General features: G+C 40.6%; 1 protein-coding gene across 1 annotated transcript in view; it reads left to right on the forward strand.

The window, feature by feature from the left end:
• The first annotated feature begins 1,880 nt into the window (after window positions 1–1,880).
• The window catches only part of TRPC4 (transient receptor potential cation channel subfamily C member 4), a 141,599-nt gene continuing 122,816 nt past the window's right edge, over window positions 1,881–20,663 (forward strand). The window contains exon 1 of the mRNA XM_032778548.2: window positions 1,881–2,021. Within this exon, the coding sequence (XP_032634439.2) occupies window positions 1,881–2,021 (141 nt within the window). The remainder of the gene's footprint in view (window positions 2,022–20,663) is intronic.

Raw genomic sequence — 20,663 nt, forward strand, 5'->3', positions numbered from 1 at the left:
AAATGTGTTCTGTACTTGTCCTAAACGTGTAAGTTTCTTGAGCATAGTGTTCCACATTCACTACCTAAGAGGTCTTCACCTTATTCACACAGCTAGTTCTAAACGCAAACCTGCAAACAACCTGCTCCTTGGACATTGTGGTAGCACATGCTCCTCTCCCACTGCTAATCCCACAAAAGGGTAAAATGTGCATGCAAACCGACATGAATTAAAGCTGCTGGACTTAAAGTAATTTTCTCCCCTCAAGAAGAACAATGGCTCAGTGGTGAACACACAAGTCACTCCTGTGGATTTTACAAAGCACGCTACCTTCCTCCCAGGTGCCTGACCTCCATCCAATTGCACAGCACCTGAAGGAGATATGCTGTCATTCATCATCTTCCCCAGACATACGCCCCAAAAGCTAAAAGGCATAAGGGAGGAGCTAGTATGGATTCCACCAAAAGTAACTCCAATTTACAAAAGAATTCTTTTTGGTCCTCACGGGAGCATGACCTGGAAGCCAGCCACCTTCTGCCTTCCCCAAAACAGTGGAGATCTAATTTCATTTAGTTAGGGTGGAGGGACCCTTGTGCTATCTAAGGCCAGGGAGCAATATGCAGTGGGAGCATATTTCTGTGGAAAAAAATAGTATGTGATGGTTTAATTAAAGACTATATGATAATCTGCATGTGCAGAGGGGAGCAGGGGACTGAATTAAAGCTGCACATGCAGCCAAGACCGAATAGAAGTACTACGGACTTCAAGACAGGTCCATTGGTGAGGGAATCATAAACATGAATCAGTACCTTCTAAGCTTAGACAATTTATTTTGTATCCTCTTGTTTTGTATGACTCACCATTCTCAAGGCCCTTAGAAATAATTCCTCCTTCTGCCTGAGCAAAATTGGAGCCCATCACTTCTAAATTGGATGGAGGGGTAATAAAATAAGGGGCTTACTACTGCTCAGAGGCTAAGTGCTATGTGAGCTACTCAAATTCTCAAAGAGGGAGACAGAGGGAGAAAGAATCTAGGTCACCTGCACCCAGTTTCTTTAACCACTAGGCATGCTGCCTCTCTACTTGAACTGCATGGGGGTATTTTATTGATCATGTAACCTAACATTTTAGATCTCATCATGTTACTGCTTTCTTTTAGACCACCAGCTAATTGTTGCCCTGACAGAAGGAACAGATATTGCCATGGTCTTACATGAGCAAAGAATACAGTAACAGAGGCAATACGTGCTTGGTGATGTTTGAGATATTAGAATTGTGATTGGATATTTGTTTTAGTTTAGAATCTGCAAAGGATTAAACCAAATTCTTCAACATTATCTATTAATTCTGGGGATTTTTAAATATTAAGAATATCATGGGCAATGTATAAATGTTATTTTACTTTTTAAATTCCTAATTCTAGCTTACGAGTCAGACTCAGGATACTTGCTAGAATATATTAGTTTAATAGTGATGAGGCTGAATCACATACAAATACTCCAGACTTTAGAAAGTTCACACCTGGATCTGAACTGTGCAAATTAGGTCTATCTTAGGCTTGATAGAATGTGCCAGGAAGGAGCAAAATCTAGTTGATATGGCTCCAGACTCAGCATGGGGAGACCTGAGCACTTGGCTTGATCACTGTGACTTTGGCCAAGGCACTTCATCTCTTTGATTCCCTGCTTCCCCTTTTGTCCTTTGTCTCTGTTGTCTATTTGTACCACAAGTTTTCTGGGCAGAGACCATCTCTTATTATGTGTTTATACAGCACCTCTAAATGCTACTGTAATGCATATATAATAATAGTAATCAGAAGCTGAAATGTATTCCAGGAATGCATAACTGATACACTCTTTCCTTTTAAATTGCAGAGAAAATGTATTAGAATGGCATAAAATATGGCCCAGTTCTATTACAAAAGAAGCATCAATGCCCCTTACAGAGACCGCATCCCTCTTCGCATAGTGCGAGCAGAGTCTGAACTCTCCCCTGCCGAGAAAGCCTACTTGAATGCTGTGGAGAAAGGAGATTATGCCAGTGTGAAGAAAGCTCTGGAGGAAGCCTAAATTTATTTCAAGATCAATATTAATTGCATTGATCCTCTTGGAAGAACAGCTCTCCTTATTGCAATTGAAAATGAGAACCTGGAGCTCATTGAGCTGCTCTTAAGCTTTAATGTGTATGTTGGAGATGCTCTGCTGCATGCCATACGAAAGGAGGTAGTTGGAGCTGTGGAACTTTTATTAAATCACAAAAAGCCGAGTGGGGAGAAACAGGTATGTGCAAAATTCACTCTTGCTCTTGGTTTGCAAGCAAGTTTCTGTAGGTATATGCCAGGAATTGTCAAAAGGGAGCCGAGAGTTAAAAAAAAAATGACACTCTCAAATTCAACATGTAGCGTTTTCAATATGATCTGTATCATTTTCATTTTTATTTGAGTATCTCTGTTCTTAGCATTGGGTTTTCTGTTCGATGAGATAATATAATTCATGCTAATACATGGGGAATAAAAAGAGATGCTTTCCTGGAATAGGTGTGTGACGGGTTGAATCACAGAAACCCCCTTGGGAACTGCCAAGTGATGTGCCAAGACTACTTCTGCCCTTGCTTTCCCTGCCAGCTTGGGACTCCAGCACCCTGTTTTGCTGAGCCAGACACATCCGTCGGCTCCAACACAGACTCAAGGTCTGAATTACTTGCCTCAAAGCTGCAGACAGGGGCAGCTCCAGCCACCAGCATGCCAAGCGCGTGCTTGGGGCGACATGCTGCGGCTGGCGCTCTGCCGGCGCTGCGAGGGCGGCAAGCAGGCTGCCCTTAGCAGTTTGCCTGCAGAGGGTCCACTGGTCCGGCGGCTTCGGTGGACCTCCCGCAGCGGACCCTCCGCAGGCAAACCACCAGAGGCAGTCTGCCTGCCGTGCTTCGGGCGGCAAAATCCCTAGAGCCGTCCCTGGCTGCAGACGTAATTGAAAGCAGCTTATGAAGTATTCTTCTCTTTAACTCTCAGATGCCCAACTCAGACTACTTCTGCCCCTGCTTTCCTGCCCTGGCAGCTTAGGACTTCAGTGTCCTGCCTGGTTTGAGCCAGACTCATTAGCCTGCTGCAAACCCAGATCCAGGGTCTGAACCACATGTGCCATAACAGCTGTAGGCTTAATTGAAAGCAGCTCACAGAAGTGTTCTTGTCTTTAACACTCAGATGTCCAACTCCCAATGGGGTCCAACCCCCAGATAAATCCATTTTACACTGTATAAAGCTTATGCAGGGTAAACTCATAAATTGTTCACCCTCTATAACACTGATAGAGAGAGATGCATAGCTGTCCCCCTCCCCCTAGGTATTAATACATACTCTAGGTTAATTAATAAGTAAAAAGTGTTTTTATTAAATACAGAAAGTAGGATTTAAGTGGTTCCAAGTAGTAACAGACAGAACAAAGTGAATTACCAACTGAAATAAAATAAAACATGCAAATCTTAGCCTAATATAGTAATACAACTGAGTACAGGTAAAAATCTTACCCTGAGAGATGTTTCAATAAGTCTCTTTCACAGACTGGACGCCTTCCTAGTCTGGGCACAGTCCTTTCTCCTGGTACAGCCCTTGTTCTAGCTCAAGTGGTAGCTAGGGGATTCCTCATGATGGCTCTCTCTTTGCTCTGTTCCATCCATTTCTATATCTTTTGCATAAGGTAGGAATCTTTTCTCCCTCCCTGGGTTCCCAACCCCCTTCTCAGTGGAAAGACACCAGGTTAAAGATGGATTCTAGTTCAGGTGACTTGATCACATGTCACTGTAAGACTTCATTACCCACTTGCCAGCACACATGTGTACAGAAAGACGTACAAGTAAAACAGAGCCATCTGCAGTCAATTGTCCTGGTTAATGGGAGTCATCAAGATTCCAAACCACCATTAATGGCCCACACTTTGCATACTTACGATAGGCCCTCAGAGTTATATTTCATATTTCTAGTTTCAGATACAAGAGTGGTACATTTATACAAATAGGATGACCACACTCAGTAGATTATAAGCTTTGTAATGATACCTTACAAGAGACCTTTTGCATGAAGCATATTCCAGTTACATTAGCATATTTTCATAAAATCATGTAGAGTGCAACGTCATGAGGTGAATGGCTTTGGAGAAAATATGCAATTTGAAATTGGGCGTTTCCTTTGAATGTTAATTTTATTTTAGATAATTCTGCCATTTCATTGGTTAAATGATTCCTGGACGTATTAGGGCAAAATCCTGCTTCATGCAGAATTGCAACCTAATAGGAAGAGAACAGTAGGGGTGAAATCCTGGCAACACTCTCAATGACTTTATTGGAGTTAGGATTTCACCTTTGACGTGGAGACCATCTACCACTTCAGTGACTGTGAGTTATGGTCAGCATGACCCCTGGTCGTCATGGTTAGAACCTCAGCCTTGTCTGCATGCATAGCAATAGGCCCTCAACCTGTTCTCACAGGAATGAAGGCAAACCTGTTCCTTCTCCCCATCATCCTCAAAGGATGCATCATTACATAGAAAATCTTTTTTAGAATAAATTGAAAGAGGCTTTGAGGTGTGTCCGTCTCTACCACCCCTTGACTGCACTAAGCCATCCTCCTTTAGGCGGCCTACATCCTCCATGCCAGACCCATTGTAAAGCCTGTCTAAGTTAGACTCAGGACTCACAGTTTGTCAGACCACTCTGTTTTATTAGCACAGCGCTCTGCTAATACACCCAGATAATGTGAGCACCATACAAGACACAAACTATCTTATTTATACAGATAAAAGGGCAGGAGTTTAGACAAAGGGACAAAGAAAGCAACAGACAGGAAAAACCACCTGTGACACAGCATGCATATTCCACGTCCTTACTGATTGGTATCGATCTAAGGCTAATACTTTTCCAATTGCCCTTAAACGGTGCAATTGTTCTATGCTAATGTCTGTGTTCCTGACACCTGGATTGCAACATTCCAACAATTTTGCTTAAAGGTGCAGACAACATTTCTTTAATCCATTCTTATTTTTACAATATAATTAATTCTACTTTCACAAGCCCTATTGAGGCAGAGTAGGGTGTAAATTGTAATTTGTCAGATTCTTAGGGATCCTTGGGGATGAAAACCACTCTATAAATAGATGTAAGAGTCTATTCTATTTCTGTCTATTCCAATTTCCATATATTATAGGTGCTATCTTAGTGCATAGTGAATGGAAATGATTGGAGCCCTTTCATAGGCAATGCATACAATATCATGTAATTACAGTATCTGGTACTTGCTATGGATATAATTGCAGATGATAAGTAAAAAGTATAATTTTTTTGTCAATAAAATAATAGAAATTCAATGTTATTTTTGGTGAAAGAATACAGTATGTTGGGTCCTTACCCAGCCGTGTATAGAATAACAGCTTTATCTCAGCATAAATGGATGGAAATTAGATTCATTTTATGCTTGCCTCAGTTCCATTATTTCTCACCCTATTGCATAGCTCACAGGGTATGAGGAGACAATTTAAATGGAAAGAATGGTCTTGTGGTTAAGGTACTAGGCTAGGCATTAGCAGCTTTAGGTTCAATACCCCACTCTCCATCAAGTCACTTAAACTTTGAAGGCCTTAATTCCTCGTCTGTGAAATAGGACCATGTGATAGGCTCTCAGAGGGCCAGCTTGCCTTGCAGTTAGCATACCTGACCACCATACCCTTGTGTTTCTGTTAGAGGTGACAAGAGATGCCTGATCCTAAGTCAAAAATATTTAGAGCCTCTACCCACATCTGGGCCTTTTATTTTAAGTTGGGGCATGGTATTGGGGACCCAGGCTTTTCCTTTCCATCAGGTCCTGATCCAGGACACTCTGGGAAGTAACACGTGGAAAGTCATCCCTGCAGAAAGTCAAAGCTTGCCAGCCTGGGCTACTGCCTACCTATGTGCTCCTGGGGTGTGGCCCCTAAAGTCCAGTCGGTCATTTAACAGAAAGTCTAAATGAGCAGGGCCTTGCAGGTTTCAAAGGAGGGCAGGGTGGTTGGAGAAGGCATGGCCTGGGACTTTACCTGCTTTGTGGTCCCCTTGCAGGCTCTGCCCTCAGGCTGACTTCCCAGGGAAGGATTCATCTCTCTTGCAGCCTGTCCACTGCCCTTTGCCTGGGCTTCTGAGCTTCTTTTAACCCTCTTTTCCAATTGCAGTGGGCTTGCCAGGCCCAGAGGGGTGGGGCTCCCTGGACCCAGTATTGCCTTTTAATAATGATAGATACTGTAGGTTGGTAATCATATGGCCTGATGACAGGAATTCATGATATAGCAGGATGAAGTTAGGATTTCCTTTTGTGCATGTATTATGTTTTCTATTATCATGTAGGATTTGTATTACCACAGTGAATAGGAGTCCCAGCCATAGGCCAGGCCCACACTATGTTAGGCACTGTAAAAACACAGACCTAAAGGATGGTCCCTGCCCCAGAAGGTTTACAATCTAGCAATAAGACAAGAGACAACAAATGGATACAGACAGGTGGGGGAGTACAATGAGACATAGTTGGTCAGCATGATAGGTAGTGATCTGTGCACAGTAACATTTGGATGGGAAGCCATAGATTAGGTTGTAAGTTCATATCCTGAGAGAGTTTTTGAACTTCCTCTGTCTTTGGCAAAACAATCCTCCTGTCAGTTTGAAGTCTTAGAGGAGAACTCAGACTTGTATTCCATAATCCACAACACCCACATTCACTCATGCAAACAGCACATCCCAGCATACCCTATAGAAACCCTGCGGGTGGGCTCTGCAAACACTGCAAAATCTATGAATCAGTTTGCATACTTTGAAATAGTTATGAAATGTTTCATAGACACAAAAGATGTGAATCTGCCCCAAAATATGAGGTGTTTATAAACATTGCAAGGCATTTTAGCAGAGATTGTGGCCTGGATTTCCAGCCATATGTCTCCATTTGTGGGCATACAAGTTTCCTCCTGCACAAACGTGAGCCTCCACATTGCCAATGCAAACATTGGCATGTGAACATGGACTTTCTGAAAGCCTCTTACAAGATCCCTCACCAAAGGCTCTTAAGCAAAGTAGCTGCTATGGGGTAAGAGGGAAAGTCCTCTCATGGATTGGTAACTGGTTAAAAGACAGAAAACAAAGGGTAGGTATAAATGATCAGTTTCAGAATGGAGAGATGCAAATAGTGGGATCCCCCAGAGATCTGTACTGAGACAAGTGCTGTTCAACCTATTCATAAATGATCCAGGAAAAGGGGTAAATAGTGAAATGGCAAAATGTGGAGACAATACAAATTTACTCAAGATAGTTAAGTCCAAAGCAGTTACAAAGGGATCTTACAAAGCTGGAGGACTGGGCAACAGAATGGCAGATGAAATTCAGTGTTGATAAATGCAAAGTAATGCACACTGGAAAACATAGTCCCACCTATACATACAAAATGGAGAAATCTAAATTAGCTGCTATCACTCAAGAAAAAAATCTTGGGCTCATTGTGCATAGTTCTCTGAAAACATCCACTCAATATGCTGGGGCAGTCAAAAAACAAACAAGAAACTAATGGAATGTTAGGCATCATTAGGAAAGGGATAGATAATAAGACAGAAAATATCATTATGCTACTATACCAATTCATACCTTGAACACTGCCTGCAGTTCTGGTTACCCCCTCTCAAAAAAGATTTATTCAAACTGGAAAGGATACAGAGAAGGGCAACAAAATGATTAAGGATGTAGAATAGCTTCTGTGTGAAAAGAGATTAAAAGACAGGGACTTTTCAGCTTGGAAAAGAGACAGCTAAGAGGGGATATGATAGAGGTCTATACAATTGTGAATGGTGTGGAGAAAGTAAATAACACAAAAATCAGGGGTCACCCAATGAAATTAATAGGCAGCAGGTTTAAAACAAACAAAAGGAAGTATTTCTCCACACAACGCACAGTCAACCCATGGAACTTTTTGCCAGCAGATGTTGTGAAGGCCAAAACTAGAACAGAGTTCAAAAAAGAACTAGATACGTTCATGGAGTATAGGTCCATCAATAGCTATTAGTGGACGACAGGGAATGGATCACTTGTTGATTACTTGTTCTGTTAATTCCCTCTGAAGCACCTGGCATTGGCCACTGTTGGAAGACGGGATACTGAGCTAGATGGCCCAATGGTCTGACCCAGTATGGCTGGTCTTCTGTTCTTATGTTGGACCTTTAAATAGACTAATACTTTACTCACATGCATTGGCACCCAAAGAAGCCATTAGCATTAGGTTTCTTCAAATGCAAATGATTTGTTTGTTTTCTGGAATTAGGCAAGTTAAAGGGAATATGTAAATTTTTTTTTTTTTATTGCAGGTATTTGCACCTATAAAAGCACATGAACATGTGTGCATATTTTCCACATGTACAACTGGAGACTACGCGGAGGCCTGGCTGAAAATTCATTACAATACGCTTAGGTTTTCCCACTCAAATGCCTAAAATTAGCCACCAAAATCCTTATTTTAAGTACTTAGGAAGAGATTTTCAAAAACACGAACGGCAGTTAAGTCCCCAACAACCCTGAAAAGTCAACTCCAAAATGTGTCTTTGAAAATCTCCCTCTTAAATTGTGGCTTGATATTTTAGCGTATTTTTGTTAATTTGTTATATTTACCATATGGTTTAAATGAATTGTTTTCAGACTGGGTTGTTTACAACCTGTTAGCTTTGACTATTTGCAACTTGCTCTTCATTCTTCCTTATGTGTAGTTGGTCACCTAGGCTCTGTCTATACTTACGGCAGTGTCTAGAGTACAGGCACGGCACGTGTCATTACATGCCTCAGTGAAAATCAGGCTGCTTCCACACTTTTCACTGCAGTTCATAGCTTCATGCTGCAGTGAAAGGCTCAGTAACCTGCACGAGCCTTTCCCTGCTGCCAGAGCCTCCTTGCTGCCTCCCACTGCCAGAGCCTTTCCCCACCCCGAAACTTTGTTCTGTGGTGGGAAAAACTGTGGCAGCAGGTAAGCAGTGGAATACTACACTACTAAAAAATATCAAGGTAGATGTTGGAAGCACTGCTTGGGCCTACAGAGAGTCGTAGGATATATATCCTAGGGTTCAGGCATGTAGGGTACTTTACTCATCTAAGCTGTGTCTCTCCGTCTACACTGCTGTTTATGCCCATGTTAGCTGTGCCTGCAGCGTCTGTACTTCTACATGCTACCATAAACTCTACGGCTTCACTGAGGTCATTGGGGCCAGGATTTCAGCCCTAACACTATTTCCTCTCTTTGACTGAATGACTGAAACCATTTAAAAAGGAGAAACATAAATAGTGCACAAGGATTAATCCATTTCCACTATATTGCTAAAGCTCATGGAACGTTCAGGATTTTCATTAATACATGGAAGTGTCTGAATACTTGCAAATAGCAATGACTATGGCTTGAGAATTATAGTTAAAAACATGCAGCTGTTATTTATAGAAGTATTCATGTATCAATATCTTTTTACTATTCGACAAGGGGATAATATGTTGTATGGGGAGGATGTAACTAAAATTTAACTTCAGCATCATACTCAAAAAGCAACATAAGAACATTTGATTAAACTAAAAGTAACTATTAAATATTTTTAGGGTTTAGAAATTCGTAGATAAGAGTCTATCACCAGCAATCCACTATGTCTCCAGATTCTACCTACTTTCCACATGCAGTATACTCTACATTCCAGATAACACTACGTGTATTATGGTGATTTTGAGTTTATTATCATTATATGTATCTATTTGGTGCCATCTGGTGCCTATCAATGAGGTGTATATATATTTAATCAATTTGGATTCTACTTGACTACTTCTGTCATTCAGTTAGTGAGTGAGGCTTCTGTGGCATCCATTATAGCAATTCAGGAAAAGGTCATTTTTGTCACTTGCATTATGTTTTCTAAACTTTCTTCATTTCCCCAGCTGCTGGATCACATGTAAAAGCGAATAACAGGATTTAAGGTAGGGTAGCTGAGCTGACTAAACTTATCCACATTCTTTCAAATTATTAATTTTTCATAACCAGATGTCTCAAAAACTATCTGCCAAGATCTTATTGCCTGTTATCCTGCCCGATAGTAGAATATCTTCCTGAGAAAAGCTGTTTTCCTTTCCACTTTAGGATGAATAACTGGTTGTTATATCATGCTATTTTGCACTGTGCATACACACCCATGTAATAGAATGGAGGAGACTTTAAACAGATAATTGAATAGAATGGAATGCTGTAGCTTAACTTAATGTTAAAGATGTGTGCGGCTAGCACCATATATGGTATGTACTGTTTTTCCTTAAAATTGTGTGCGTGGGTATTTTTGGAACCACATATTTCAGAAAGTTAGACAGTTGGAAAGTCTTTGAAATAGCTGATTAGTGGAGTGACAAATCAGTGTTGTAACTCTTCCAATGGTACCGCAGGGGAATTAATTTGTTAACTTATTCTATTGGAATTCCAGAGGGTATATCGTAAAAATATGTATCAAGTGGATATGTGTTACATGAAGAGTGTATTTAAATATTTCTCTGACCTGAAGTGTAGAATGACATTGTCATCTGGGACCAGCAGATAGGCTCTCTGCTTTCAGTTCTAGTGCCTAGCCATGATATGGCTCACAGAAGCCAGACCTGCAATTGCAGGAAAAATCCTGCTGAGCCTTTGGCTGGAGCATGCTTAGTGTGGATGGAATCTTTGGGGAATGTAGCAAGTCTCTACTGAGCATGTACTAACTACAGTATTTCAAAGGCCTTATAGATAAGGCTGTGAGTTGTCATGGAGGTCACCGAAATCACAGATTTTCACAGAGATAACAAAAAGCACATACCTGACCAAAAAAGGTCACATGCTGTGAAATGTCAAGTCCCAATACTCAAATGCCCATATCAATGCTTAAAGCATGGAGGTGCTAAAGTGTCTCAAAGGAAAGGTCACTAGAATTTTTTTAATATGGGCTAAAACAATGTATTTTTCATTAGCTTCATCCTGGGAAATGGCTGAACTGTTTGAGCTGAACGTTTCCCAAAAAATTCCAGCCTGAGGCAGACTCTTAACCTGGAAAATTTCAGCCCAAACAATTAAAATTTGACAAAGATATAAGCAACTGAAAACATGCTATAATGGGAAGTATCGGGTAACCTTAATAATAGGTGATGCTCCCAGCCTTGCTTATAATATAACACATATACGTACCTATCAATAGCCATATTTTCTCCCCAGTCCTGCAAGGAAATCTGTCCACAAACAATTCCTTGCAGGATCAACACCTTAGTTGGTAAATGTTCAGCTTTTTCGTGGGAAGAGGATATCTGCAATATTGAGGCAATAATATTGCAATTATTTATCATGATGATTTTATCATGTCCAAACAGCTGCACTAGACGTATCACAGAACATACAATTAGGCAAGGACGCTGCCCTGCAGGATTTGCAGTGCAGATATTAGGCAGGGCATGAATGAAGGAGAGAAAGCAAGAAGAGGTGAGTAGGGATGAACAGCAAGTTTAAGTGTGAAGGGGGGAAATGCAAAAAAGCAGAGGATAATCTTTTTTAAAAGAGATCCCTTTTAGCATTTTCACAGCACCACTCACTTTCTTTCCTTGCATTTTTTTGTTCTCTTTAATATATATATTCAAATCATTGGCTTCAGCTGAAGGGGTTCAGAACCTGAGGCTGCGCATTTCCTAGTGGGAAATCACTTGATCATTCTGAGTAAACAACGATAGCAGTGGAATTGTTACCAGCACTCAAAGAAGAGGCTTGCATATTCATCATATAGTTATTGAGAAACAACCACACATTGTGTTTATGCAGATCCATGAATTCTGACAGCCATTAATAGCCAATCAGAGTATAGATATACAACTACTGGGAAATAACTGTATAGCAATTATGCAAATCAGACACCCAGAACCAGAGTGCAGGAAATTGCTTGATTTGGAAAATACTGTAGTTAGCTTCAGTAACTATACAACAACCTTGCAATGTGATTGACTTAGCATGTCTTGTAGCATTTTTTTCTTCATAACCACTATCTGAAAAGGAACATAAGAATATATTGTAGGGGTTGCCACGTTTAACTATTGTTTTCCTGCAAGCTATTTCCAATCTTGCCTAGTTCTGGATGATTCAGGGGAAAGCAGGAAAACCCTAGAATTGTGCTGAGATTCACTAAGGGACTTGGGGAGCAAGTATTTCTTCTACGTCTTCTAGCAATTGGTTTATGCATCGGAGCAAGAGGATTTCTACATAGCCAATACTAAGCCATGAAGCTGCCTCTTTTGGAATGTCCTTGTTAAGAAATTAATTCAAAGTATGCCCTATGAATGAATAGGAAATTACTGGTGTGAGGCAGAGGCAGGAAGAGAGAGAGGGCTGTGAACAAGTATGATATGATAAATTGTACATATAGTAAAGAGTGCAATCTGTTCATGCAGTCTTTTGAAAATGCCATCCCCAGAAGCTCATAAATTGCACTCTATCCATTAGGTACCAACTGTGGTATTTGTTTTGAAAATGTCTCTCACAGAGGCTCATAAACTGAGTTCTGCACAGTAGATATCAAGTATGCTGTTTAATTGTAGTCCATATGGTAATGAGGGTGGAGGAAGCAATGTGGTGCCATTTTGTAGAGCATGAAGAGGACTGTCTTGTTGTGGAACGTGCAGGCATTAGAGTTCATTTTTCCTCCTGCTAAGCTGCCTGAATGGTAGCAGAGGATTTTTCCCAGTTGTATCTGATTAATCAGAATTTTCTGACAGGTTGAGAATACTGATAGGTGGAAATGGATGTGAGTGGCTAGGGGTCAGTTTGGTTTGTTAAGAGAGAACACAAAGCAGTCAACTCACATGTTCCATCTTTTCATGTAATCATTTGATTAGCTGAAATGTACATTTGGCTGCTAGGGAAAGATACACTGTGCAGATGGAGATGATTACTTGTCCGCTAGATGGAAAGCTGAGTTTGTGGCTAGCTTTCCAGGAGTGGTTTTTCTGGAGATTTTCTTCTTTCTGTTTGCAGTAGAATTGTTCAGAAGAATTGCACTAACCCCTTGGCAAGAAGCTTTAACAATGTCAATGTTTTTGTGCACCAGTAGTGGGGTTGCTGGCTTTGCAAAGAAATTTGTGATCACTATTAAAGTAAAACTTTTGATTCTGCTCCCATAGGATGAATGAATTTTCATGATTTTTCCCAGTTCCTCTTGTATTGCTGCCAGTGTTTTGGTTTCATAGTGACATTGGCAGGTATTCACCACTCATGAAGGCAGTATGCCAAATGAGATGGACCCATGGCCTTATCTAGTACGCTAAATCTTATGCTGCTAAATTGTACTGGAGGCTAAGGAAGAGGGAGTATAGGAGCATCTCACACCAAACAAAATGATGAGTCTCTTTGTTATTGGCAAGTTGAGGAGAATATGGCCACAATTAAGGCTTGCAGAAATCTTATGGTCAGATTCTCAGCGAGTGACATCACTGATGCTGATTTACACTAGCCAAGGATCTAGTCCTTATTTTATTAGGATTCAGTGCACTAGTTTGACGACTTTATGCAAATATGTGTAATAGTTCATATATAGTCCTTTTTATAGATAACTGAGACAACTCTCCACCAAAAATGCACAACTTTTTTCACAATTTCGAAAGGTTTAGTTAACTTTTTTCGTTATTTATTATTTTTGCACACTTGCCAGTCCCAGCTGGTACTGTACAAAGAAAGTGATATAATACAGAGAGAAAGGTGAGTGTTGAACAGTGATGGTAATTTTTTTTTTAAAGCGTTGAACTAGAACCATCCAGAGGACAATTCCATTTCACAAGCACCTTTGAATGTTTTTGAAAAAGGGAATTGTGTCAAAACATCCATTTCCCACTCTAAAAGCTTTTTTCAGTTCTGCTCTTTCTCATTACAAGTGATCAGAGAACCCTGGACCTCAGAAGTTTTCTGGAAGTAAGCTTTATCAGAATCAATATATTTCCTCAAAATGATTCAGCTTTCACAAAAGAGAATATTTCAAAATCACTTCATTGGAAATGTTCAGACGAGTTCTACTTTGAACATTCAGGCAGTTTGATTTGTCTGTCTCCTAATATGCTAACATCAATCTCGGTTTGGTTGATCAGTGATATGATGTGACAGCAAGAATTCTAGTTTTCCTTTAATAGTTTTTCCTTAACACCATCATATTTTTTTCCAGTGTAATCATGGGCTGATGTATTTTTTCAAACCTTATTCACTTTGGATTTCTTTTTCACCACTGCAGAGTGAGAAAAAACACTCATCCATGCTTGTTGTTAGTCATAACGTGCACTTGGGCAGTGCCCTGTGATACTGGTTATTGACTAGTTTCAAAGAGGTACAATGTGGGGGGCACGTGGATTTAATCAGAAGCAATTCTCAATAATTTTAAGGTATTTTAGCTGCCATTTTTGGAGTGTCTGCTTCCAGGCCACTAAAGCTGATGACAGTAACTGAAGGAAGGATCTGTCTGGCTACCAGTAAAGTTGACAAGTCATTGTAAATGAGCATGTTTACCTACAGGCTATGTTTTGGAGCAGTTTACAGACCCAATGGAGGAGGAAGAGGACATTGGATAAAATGCTGAGGGCTTCTTTTGTCACTAATCACACACACACTAGAAAAATCTAAACTGACAGAAAAATATGGCCTTCTGTTTCTACCGCTACATTGTGGGAAGAAGGGAAACAAAATAGTCCCCACGCATTTGGGGAGGCGAAAATGATTTTTTTGCAGGAAACCCTGGACCCCTCAAAAATGTACTGCCTCAGTCAGCATCACATTTGTCATTCCCTGGGTAAAACACTCCTGTTTCCAGCCCAAATCTATCAGTTCCATAACCTTTCCTGCCCCCTCCAAAAAAAAATAAAATAAAAAAATCATCCAGTCTCTACTCTTCCCTCGCCAAATTCCATTATTTCACACACATTCTCAGTCCTCATATGCCATACTCCCTTTCCTCAGAAAAACAAAACAAAACAAGAATTCCATACTCTGACCCTTGATGGAAATATGTCACTTAAAGTCTGTAAGCTCTTACTCAAGATAAGTCTACACAGCAGCTGGGAAGGTGCTTCCCAGCACAGGTAGGCAGACCGGCACTAAAAATAGCAGGGATGCTGCAGCAGCGCAGGTAGCTGCTTGGACCAGTTGCACAAGTACAATACCCCCTGGATCCATGCTTGGACAGCTAGCCCAAGCCGCTGCCCATGCTGCTGTGGCCACAGAGCTATTTCTACTGTGCTAGCTTGAGCAGAGCTAGCGTGTTCCCAGCTGTGTTGGAAAGCACACTCCCACCCATGGTGTAGCCATACCCATTAATGAGAGCTTTGGACCAATGCTTTACCCTCCTGTGCTTTTTATCTTTGTGAGGCTAATATATTGCCAAAATAGGTGATGTGATGTAGCTTTTTTAGGCCAGATTCTGATCCCATTAATTACTCCAAGGTATATTATTCCATAAGCCCCACTGAAGTCAGTGGGACCAATTGTGGATAAAGGAGCCCAGTAAAATGAAGGCTGAGAGGAGATATGATTGGTCTCTATAAATACATCAAGAGGATAACCACTAGGAAGGGAGAAGAGCTATTTAAGCTAAAGGACAATGCTGGCACAGGAACAAATGGGAATAAACCAGCCATGAGTAAATTTAGGCTTTAGAAGATTCAAAGAAGGTTTTAAGCATCAGAGGAGCAGGAGGATCTGGAACAGCCTCCCTTTAGGAGTAGTGGGGGGCAAAGAATCTAACTAGCTTAAAGATGGAGCTTGATAAATTTGTGAATGGGATTATATGATTGGGCTGCTACTTGCATTCATGGGAGGGGATTTGATGATCCAGGAGGTTCTTTCCAATCCTCTGCCCTATGTTCCTCTGTTCCCATGCAAAGGTGTCTGCCCCTTTAGGGGTAGATTTTCAATGGCATTTAAGGGCCTAAATATATAGATAGGTGCCTAGTGGGATTTTCAAAAGTACTTTAGGCACTTAACTTCTGATGCCTAAATACCTTTAAAAATCTAGTCCTTGCTGAATAAGACTGCATTGTCTTTGAGCTGCCACGTTCTTCATCCACTCACTTTCTCTACACCAACCAAAATGAAAAAGACATAACAGTACTATAACTTGCTTGAAAATTTTCCTTTTCTTTGGGTACATCTACACTGCACGATTATTTCGAATTAGCTTAATCCGATATTACAAAACAGATCTAATAAAATCGGTTTAGCACGTCCACAGTGGGATCACAAAATCGATTGTTTGCGTCCATGGTCCAAAGCTACCATCGATTTCAGGAGCGGTGCACTGTGGGCGTTACTGTTCCTCAGCTATCCATAGTCCACTTCCGGGTGAGAGCAAGTGCGCGGTGATTGCGGCAGAAAACATCTGCTTCTCACGAGGCTAGCACTCGCGTCTGCCAGCAGCATTCAGTACACAGAGGGTACATTTGTACAGTACTCAAGAATTATTTATTTTACTTTTCTTTCACGGTCGGGGGGGAGGAAGGACTGACGAGCTGTTCCCGTGACCATGCAGACACCGTGTATTAAGCTACAGACATGGGGCTCAGCCAAGAATGCAAATAGTGCTGTTGGAGAATGCTGGCTGTAATATCCTCCTTAAACCCCTCTTCCCTTCCTCCCTCCATGACCATCGCCGTTTGAGTCTCTGGGTCCGTACGGTTGTCACGCACTGCTGTGTATCTCTGGAGTTTTTTCAAACGCGTTTGGCATTTCCTGTTCTTAACGGAGCTCTATAAAACAGATTTGTCTCACCATACAGCGATGCAGATCTAGTATCTCCGTAGGTTCAATGCAGGAGCCTACTTTGGCATTTGAACTGCACCCACCCGTGCTGACAGAGCTGAACCACGCGTGAAAGCAGAAAATGTCATTCTAAAGGTCTCGGGCTTGTTCTCGCTTACCGGCACTCCCACATCGAGTTCGGATTTGCGGACCAAGAGCGGTCAGTGGTGCATGTGGGACCTCTAGGAGGCCAATAATGAGATTCGGCCCACACGAACCCTAATCCGAGTTATCACTATCGAATTTAGCGCTACTCCTCTCGTCTGGGAGGAGTTCCGAAATCGATTTAAGGAGCCGTTTAACTCGATATTAATGACGACGTCATGTGAACGGGTACAGCGTTAAATCGGTATATCGGCCATTAAACCGATTTAAAGTCGCAGTGTAGACCTGGCCTTTGTTTCAACTGGGTCAGAATTAACATGGAAAAATACCTGTGTGCACAAGAGAACAGTTAAACTCAGTTGAATGGAATCAAAATGCAAGGGGGGGATTAAATTGTGACCAAAGACACACAAAAAAAGATATAAATAATACTACTGGTATCTCAGCAGAGTCGAATCAGTATTTTGAAGACCACAGTCACAGCCCATCTCGGGGTAATTTGCCCTGCATTCCCAGGAATTGCAAAGGCATAATGTGAATTTTTTTTGCTTTAAATGGTGACTTAATTTATTTTTACTTATTCATTTTGAATTTGAGGTGAATTGTGGTATCTTATTCGATCCATTTTTGTCCAAATCTAGTGATTATAGGACCTGATCTCTGGGTCAGGCTGAGTTATGCTTGGTCCAGGACCTCAGGCTCGGGCAATGGTGCCTGCGTAATGTACCTTCAGTAGGACAGCCAAGTGGCCAGTTTGGTTCCTGCTGTAAATTAATGCAACTTCATAGCAGTTCTAATATACGGCATCCTGCAACGGCCCCCTGTCAGACGTTGAACCAACTGAGGATTGCTGGAACACAACATGGTTCAGCCATGTCCCTCTTGCCTCCAGAGTGACTTACCATGACAGGCTAGGCTGACTTTATGCCATCCTGGCATTATCCTATGCCAGAGGCATCTCCAGATGCCCAGTTAGGGTAGTGTTAAAGCTTTGTGTTGCTAGAGTGGTGGTCATCTGACTCAAGGATGTGATTTATAATCTCCTCTCCTTATAATCCAAAATGCTCCTCCACTTCCCACTCACTTACTAATGTAACTTTTCCGGTGCAGCACAATGGCCTGAATGATTCTACTTCAATTAACTACATTCTCCTTCTTCCTATATTTCATTCCACACTGATTCATTCACCTGCAGCTGCAAAGGATTGCATTTTCTATAGTCTGATGAAGTGAAGCCAGCGGAAGTGGTCTGAGGCAAAGCTCTTGTCACCAGGTGATTTCAAAGAAAGAACCTTCAGCAGATCCAGTCTTAGTTGTTTTTTGTTTGTTTGTTTTGGGGTTTTGGTTTTTTTTTGAGAAGGGTGATGCTTGTTTGTTTGACTGTAGGTTAGTGTCACTTATTGGGCCTAATTCCAAAGTCATTTACACCATTGTGCTTCCATTGTCTGTCGTGATGTTAGCCTTGATATTATACCACTGCGAGATACAGATTGACCCCATTGTTTGGATGAGCAGTGACAATTGCCAGGGGTTTCTATTTCTGTTATTACAGTTCTTTTCCTTAAGATATAACAGAAACCCTTTGCACAGTGTAGCTATTTGAGAGGCTTGAAGTGAGCTGTCCACACTGTAACTGTTATGAAACACAAGCGTGTTCTGTTTTAAGAGCATGAGTATTCACGAGGTGAGAAGAGTGCTCACCGTTGGTTCATATTTTCCCATTCAAACAGGAATGGTATTTATTCATTGAAAAGAAGAAAAATCATAGGTGACAGGTTTGAAAACTGTCATGAGTCTAGTGCTTGGATAAAACAAATATAAAACAGCTTAAACCTATAAGTTTAATGTGGAAGAATACTTGTGTGCAGATGATAAGAGAAGAGTTACACTCAGTTGAATGGAATCAAAATGCAAGAGGGGATTAAATGTGACCAAAGACAAAAAAAAAAGTATAATATAATACTACTGGTATCCCAGCAGAGCTGAATCAGTATTTTGAAGAAAGTAAACAGACATGCAAAACCAGTCTTTACCTGGAGGAAGGCTATCCACAGCTTATTATTGTTGTTTATATTACAGTAGCAGCTGGAGGAACTTACAGTTGAAATAGACATGGTAAACAGAAGCATAGAGAGGTGAATAGACTTGACTAGGGTGACCTAGCAGCAAACTCAGGACTAGAGCCTAAATCTCCTGAGTCCCTGTCCAATGACTTATCTATTGGATCTTGCGGCTTTTCTAAGTGCCCCTGTCATAGCCTGCTATCAAGATTTGCCCTCAGACTGCCATCACCCTCTATTTGTTTGTGCAAGGGATTAGGGCACTGACAAAGGAGTGCTTCTATCTGTATTCTTGTAGCTCATTCAAATCCTCACTAAAGATCCTGGGATTGTGATAGGTTAAAGGCATCATTGCGGCCACGTAGAGCGTTTAATCTCTTAAAATATGTTTTCTGGTTAGATTTAAGGATGATAAGCACGCATCTTGGAGAGTCATTTATTTTAAACTAATGTGGGTTAGTTTATTTTGCAATATTTTCCATGCTCTGATTTAACACAAGAGTGAGTGTGTATGGGTATCAGACTGTTAGGGTTTATAGCTAGTGGATTTTGTTTAGGAATCAATACAATTGTAAATTATATATTTCTAAACAAGCATGCATCATTTAGCCTTTTAAATGTACGGATATATTTTTATTGTCTGTGTTAGTTGTAATTAGACCCTAAAGAGAAGAAAACAGAAAGTGACGGATATACACACTTCACCTAGCCAATGTCAATCAGAGCTGTGGCCAAAATAATTTTTGAAAAGAAATCTTTTGCATTGGAAATTAAAGTGCTGGGTCTATGCAGGCAGCATCAGTCACACCAGGTAGTTGGTTAATATTCAATGGAGGTAATCCTAAAAAGTCAGAGCATGTTTCTTAAATGTGAGTGCACATCTGTGAGTCACTGCAGACTTTAGTCCCAGCCATAGTCACTCTATTTACAAATCCTTAGAGTGAGTGTGGTGGCAATTTTTTTTCCTACAAAAATATTGTTACTAGATATGTTGCTAGGACTTTGTTTTGTTCCTTTGGCACAACAAGAATGTGCTTTTCTTCTATCCTAATTTTAGATTTAGGAAACTGAATCAGAGGGTTATTAATGGGGTAGAACACTTTTCAGTGAGGTCTTGGAAGCCATGGTAAGGAAGGCAGAGGTTGACAAAATGTTGGATGACTTTTATTTAACTTATTTCCCATGACAAACAAAAGCTAAAAATGCTTGGAATAGATTTATGATGACACATTTTTACCTAGTTATGTCTATTTTAACTAGTTTCTTTTAATCGGGCACTAGTTTATACTCATCACCATCATATATGATATTCAATAGAGCTGATCAGGAACTGGACTTTCCATTCTGTGGGAAATTCTGACATTTTAAATGAGAACAAAAAGCCAACATTTCCTGAGAAACTATTTTTTTTAAAAAGGTTGGAACTATTAAAATGCTTATTTTCAATAGCATTGAAACTTTTCTTACTGACTTTATCATTTTAATTCATTTCATTTTACGTTATTATATTAAAATAGTAAAGATAATATTACATTTAATATTATGTATATATAGAAAATTGCATTTGATATTGAAGATAAAAGTCAAAACAAAATGAATCAAAACATTTCAGCATTGTCTGTTTGATTGCTTGCATAGACTCAAACATTCTGACGTTGTCAAAATAACACATTTTA

The sequence above is a fragment of the Chelonoidis abingdonii genome, chromosome 1 (genome assembly GCF_003597395.2).
Source record: "Chelonoidis abingdonii isolate Lonesome George chromosome 1, CheloAbing_2.0, whole genome shotgun sequence".
Classification (NCBI taxonomy): Eukaryota; Metazoa; Chordata; order Testudines; family Testudinidae; genus Chelonoidis; species Chelonoidis abingdonii.